Below are 6,000 nucleotides of genomic sequence, written 5' to 3'. Positions count from 1 at the left end.
TGCCTCCTAATAATCCCCCTCTATGAATTAGCTACATTACTTTGTTCTCCTCCCCCCAACTCCGACGGCAGGCAGAGCGACGCGCCAGTTGGAGTATTCTCGGTCGCAGTTAATGGCAACGTCAGCTCAAAGATCTGGTTCAAACCACCAAATGGAGACGGGAGTGCCGACAAGCGGACCCTGCTGATGCTGGATTAACGCTAGGAAAGAGATTATTTGACATAAGGTTATTAATTAAATGCATCTAACGATCTTATAAACAACATTACAGTTTGAAATGTGATCATCATAATTGGAATTTGTGAACTATCCTGTTTCATAGAGAAGTGTAGAGTGCCAGGAAAAGTTTCATTGCAGGTTAATTGTATTTCCAGCTTTTAGTTTGAAATGACCGCTCCTTTTAAAAGGTCAAATGCAAATTTAATATTACTAATCAGGGTGATATTTTCCATCTCAGGGATGGGAAAGTTAACACGGATTTCTATGTAAATTGAAAGCAGCATATTGATCCTACATTTTGATTAGCAAGATGAAAATTAAGAAAGCAATATGGTGTTGCCTCCAGGACAATGTAGGACAGCAGGCATGACCAGTACATGACCCTTTGCTTTTCATATTGCCTGAGGAATTCACTGCAGTGCACAGCCCTCGGTAAAAGCCCAAAAAGCACTTTATTTAATACATTTGCAGTGAAGGCCATCTGAATATTTAGCATCTTATTGTGGAAATGTTAGCTTTCTTAAAAATGAATAACCAACTCTTCCTTCAACATTGAGTGTATATAGTGGTTTTCAATATAATATTTTATGTGAACCTCACCTTTCCTTAAAAGAGATTTATGTTTGTCTTCATAGATTAAAGCATTTTAAGGTACATGTTTTGCAAAATAAAAAGCGTTAATGTGAGACTTTATCTTAACGCCTCTATATGTAATTTGTGACTTTGCAGTAGCTATAGCTTTCAGGGATTGTTGTCCTGTTGTTTTGTTCCATAAATCATTTGACCATTTTACCAGATGAAAAAAAAAAACTTACCAGCCTGCTAACGAAAAGTCTAGGTATTCCCCACCCTGGCATCTTTCTTCCGAGCTCTAATTTGCAAGTACAATTAGACGGAGGAGAACAAATTTGAAACACGAAGGTACTATCCGAAGCGAATACAAGCTTGTAATTAGTTCAGAACAAAGGTATCTCCTTTCAATTTTTATGGTGTTGTTTAATTTGTTAACACTTACAATAAATATTCATGTGAGCTTCCATAGTTTTTACCACGCTGGAATAACACGGACTAAACACGCGAAATGCATGCGTGGAAATGCTTATGGCGAAGCTCGACTGTTAAATCAAGGCTAAACTACATTGGTGAAACAACATCAGGAGAGACGTTTCTCATCAGTTCGCCGTCGGCATTGATGCATTTCCTCACAATCTGCCTTACCAACAAACGCACTAGCTAAAAACTTAGAAGATGCGACCACTTATTGTGTGGAGGTTATTTTTTAGACAAATAATGAACCAATTAGCACTCTCGGTTTTACGAATCGAAACAGTCTGAGGGGACTTCTAATTGGGCTTCGCTTGTATGAAGTCCTAGTTAGCAATCAGAGTCCACACTTATTCAAGTCCATTAGCAGCACATTGTTATTTTTAACTAGTGAAACGGCCGTGTACGCGTATCCTACCAGTAACATCTTTCAGGGCTCAAAGGATGTTTTAAAAGAACGCAGTCACAGACATCGTATAGGCGAACTGGAATTAAAAGTCTTTTTAGACGGTTCTGCTTCAAAGCTTTCTGTAACTGCAAGAGATGATTAATATTCATTCCCATAATTCATAGCATCTGCACGCTCATAACACACCGTGACACTGAAAGGTGTTTCATGTTAGTCTAGTAGTGACATTGCTTAAGTCAAGAGACCTAGACAATTCTACAAACTAAATATGCTATGTTTTATTTATATATTTCAAAATTATATTTTAATTTTACGTAGGTTTCGCTACACAGCAGGAACTTTTATTGCGGGAGATCCGATTGTAACTTACTTCTGTATGTTTGACATCTATGTCTTTTCAAGGCCAGTCTTTCAGTTATGTGACTTTCTTAAACCAATTCCCTATTGATTTTTAAATCTTTTCATATTCGACGTTGGAAAAATAATGCCGTAATGCATAGACAGTTGCTAAACCCGATGATGAAGTCCTGTGAGGCCGACAGCCTCCTTCTTCTCGCCCACTCTCCTCCTAAGCTTCCCGGGAGCTGTCCGGCGCTGTGGTGCTGAAACTTAGAGTGACCGGCGCATCCTTGACGCACCTCACATTTTCCGTTACTGTAATGTGGCAAATGACTTTTAATTCGTTTTAATTCCATCAGTAAAATCAATTAAAAAAGCCCACCATTTTCTAATCAAGATAGTATGTAAGTATTGTAAAAATGAAGGTGCAATTGTTTAAGATCCCTTGAATTTGTTCACGCAGAACCTGAGTTGCATCCAATTGCTTATTTTTCATGAACTGAGAGCTTTGAAGCGTTAGTCATTTTTAAGAAAATGAAAGAATACGATATAGTACATCGGAATGAGTACAATGCTCTGAATAATTCACTATTGGATTATATGTAGCACAGCGTATGACGGATGTATTTTTTTCTTGCTAGTTTTGCTGCTTACCTTTTTTTCTCAAATGTCATCACAGCCATCTAGTGGAATAGCCGTCATTAACGGCGCGTGACACCGCTGCGTACAGTGAGTTTTGTTAAAAACGTTTCAAAGCTTGCCTTCATGCACAATTTTAGTCCTGCGTTTGGCGCTCTGTTAAGAAGGCCTTTAACTTTGCGTTAAATTTGAGAACTTTTATATTATATTATATTATATATGCTATCAAAGTAGAGCCTGCTACCAAACCTTCAGAGATTTATTCTAGGTTGTACATATAAAATCTATTAAGCCGTCAGCCGGCCATTAAAAAGAAATATGTTTGCAGACACTTAAAAGACTTGCTCTTTGACAGTACAACAGCCTTCTATATTCGCATCGGATTCTCTCCGTAACTCAACCTGAATCGATTTCTTTCTATATCGTAATAATTATGATAAACAATTTGTGGCTGCAGCCGTCCGGCGGTCCCATTCCCGAGACAATTTCTCGTAAAGAATAGGGGTTGGAGAATTTCTGACCAAAATAAGAAGCATAACAGTCTTGCTGACGATGGTCACAATAAGAAGCAGTTTCTGCAAATGTATAATTACTGTATATTTGAGACAATTGAGGCTTTTATCTGTAATTATTGACTGGCAACAGATAGACAATTAGTAAAGTGCCATACTTTCTTTATTTGGACAGTGGGCTTCTTTGTTTAAAGTGTCTATTGTTTAAACTATGTCTATTCATAGTTTATCTTTGTAATGCACTTGTTGATCACTAATGACATACTGTTCATAAAATCCATATTTGCTGATGTTGTTGTCACCTTCTATATTTGAAGCATTTACTTGTAATTATTTTTACAGTTTTTCCACCGATAACCTTTCCGCCAATTTTAATCAGGTTGTATAATGTACCCGTACAGCTTTAAGAATTACTGCCTTGTAAAAGTTTAATGAATAAATCAGTGGATAGGATCCCTCCGCCTAATTGATATCCCCTTTGCAAGCCTGGGCACTCCCCCTTTTTCTCTTTTAGAACGCATCTCCTTCCGCCGCAGCTGGGAGGCCCGCAGAGTCGAGCGAGCAGCCGCGAGAGAAGGCAGTGGCTGTCGACAGCGGGCGTTTGCAGAATCTCCAGAAAGGCACTTTCCTGCGACCTGAATCGGGAGTGATTTCTTTTCGAACCCAGGAGTATAGTTCCCTGGATTGCTGATCCCCCAGCCCCTGATGTGAGAGAGTGGCAAAGAGTCCTGGCACCTCAAACAAAAGAGATGGGAGCCTTTGGAGCGATAATAGGGATTTTACATTACATGGGACTCTACATCCAACTTAGTGCTTCTTCCAGGCAAGCTGGACACGCCGAGGTAGAGAACCACATCACTGGAAACGGTAAGTGCGATTTACTCTAAAGCAGACAACTCGTAGCTTGGAAACAATCATTGCGCAAAAAGAGCTCCAGATGTTGAATGAAACCAAAGGAGGTGACGATCCTAGCGGGGCGGGCGACTGGTGTTATACTGTACCTAATCTTTACAAGGCGTTAAGCCTTGAGGTGGGGTGATGGATAGTGCTGAATTAACACCTGAGCGTAAATAAATAAAAATGCCGCCGAGATATGTAAATACTGTAGTTTTACCAATGTATGACTCACCTTGTCACATTACTCCAGTAGCTGTTGGCTTGGAGCTACGGCGTCCTACTGTCAACGATGAATTCCGGACATAGCTGTCATTTGTGTAATAATATTAATTATGACAAAACCTCTAGCATGGAGAAGTACAGGAGTGTAGAAACTGACCTTTCCGCTTCATCTAAGGTCTCCAAAATGTATTTATTTTTAAAAAACATCTAACAATACTACAATCATGCATCTTATAAAAGCAGTTGTTGAGAGTATAATACCTAGTTTCATGCCAATGGTAACAAAATTCTGTGTAATAAAATCAAATATCATTGCAGATATTGGCGGGGCTGTCATTTATGATGAGACAAAAATGTATTTTTTTTCTTTCTCATCCGACTTTTTCGCAGATTGAGACGGTCTTTAAGTTATGTTTTTCTGTTTTCTCTAAAAATCTTCAGCTAATTTCATGAGTTGTCGATTTATGATTACTGCGTGAAAAGTGTGTGGCGGAGGCATTGTAATTAGAGCATAATGTTGTTGTATTCAAGATACATTTGAGTGTTTCCATTCGTATTTAATTTAATTTGTTAAAGTGGCGGATTTAGCGAATTCCGTTGCTTTAAATTGAGGAATGCACTAATAAAAAAGGAATGATATATTTGTTTTCCCCTGGGGTGAAGTGTCAGTAAACCCAGACTGAAGAGTGGATTCTCAGAAAATCCAAGATGAGTGTTTTCAGGAGACCAGGACACATATTGTGCGGTAACCTTAAAGCGCTACATTTTTATCAATATGAACTGGGATCTTGCTCTGACGCGTGGATACATTTAAACGCAGAGATTGGAGACGAAGGTTCAGATACCTCCGTAGGCAATTAACCATGCTGTGTCCCCATTCCCCTTTAAAAATCTATTTTATTTGAACGCCGCATGATGCAGCTGTTCCCTCTTTTCACATACTGTTTGTGGGATTGTTTTTTATGTCCGAGTTTGAACTGCAGTTTGAATATGAGACTCTAAACTATCTGGGATTGATGAAGGACCGGCGGGTAAATCAAAGTACAATAATTGCCCTGGGGCAACTGAACCTGGAAAGTGAAACAATTAACATGATTAACAAGTAACATGAAAAGACGTTTTTGGAGAATCCAGTCCCAGACCCAGCAGCAAGAACGTCCAGACTCTACAAGCACCGAGCTACGTTTTCTATGTAACGATGTGTACTTTACTAAGGTAAATGAATACTGTAGTAGAAAACGACTGCAGCGCTACTGAATTTTGTGTTTAACGAGACTGCCAGAGGTCAACACCTGCAGGAAATGTGCATTGTTTATTGAATGACTTAGCTCATTTACCGCTGCAGAGCGTAAACTGCACTGTCGAGCTTCGTTGTCTTGTGGGAGTAGTGGGGGTTAGGTTCGACTCAATTAACTGTATAGAAGTCAGGTTCAAGGTCTTCTCCTTAAACGAAAAGGTCAGATTCGAAGACAGTTGGGTTTATGCAAATACATAGAAAGTGAATGTACTATTTACGCACGGGAACACTTGAGGGAAGTCCGGCTTTTTAGCGCCTTCATGCACTGGAATGTCATACGAAGACTTACCACCTCCTGTAATTTATAACCCAATAACTCAAACATTTTTTTCTAAGAGTTGTGCTCTACATATTTTGGAGAGTAGGACTGTATATGTTGTGAAGCACCTAAATTATATTCAGTTGGGTAGCTGCGTCGACAT

The 6,000-nt window shown here is 39.2% G+C and overlaps 1 protein-coding gene across 1 annotated transcript in view; it reads left to right on the top strand.

The window, feature by feature from the left end:
- Positions 1 to 3,700: 3,700 nt before the first annotated feature.
- The window catches only part of LOC148818145 (V-set and transmembrane domain-containing protein 2-like protein), a 44,647-nt gene continuing 42,347 nt past the window's right edge, over positions 3,701 to 6,000 (top strand). Inside the window, exon 1 of the mRNA XM_088937576.1 lies at positions 3,701 to 4,029. Coding sequence (XP_088793702.1) covers positions 3,912 to 4,029 — 118 coding nt within the window. The 5' untranslated portion in view covers positions 3,701 to 3,911. The remainder of the gene's footprint in view (positions 4,030 to 6,000) is intronic.

The sequence above is a fragment of the Atractosteus spatula genome, chromosome 19 (genome assembly GCF_055471065.1).
Source record: "Atractosteus spatula isolate fAtrSpa1 chromosome 19, fAtrSpa1.hap1, whole genome shotgun sequence".
NCBI classification, from domain to species: Eukaryota; Metazoa; Chordata; class Actinopteri; order Semionotiformes; family Lepisosteidae; genus Atractosteus; species Atractosteus spatula.
This window is presented reverse-complemented; position numbering and strand designations above follow the sequence as displayed.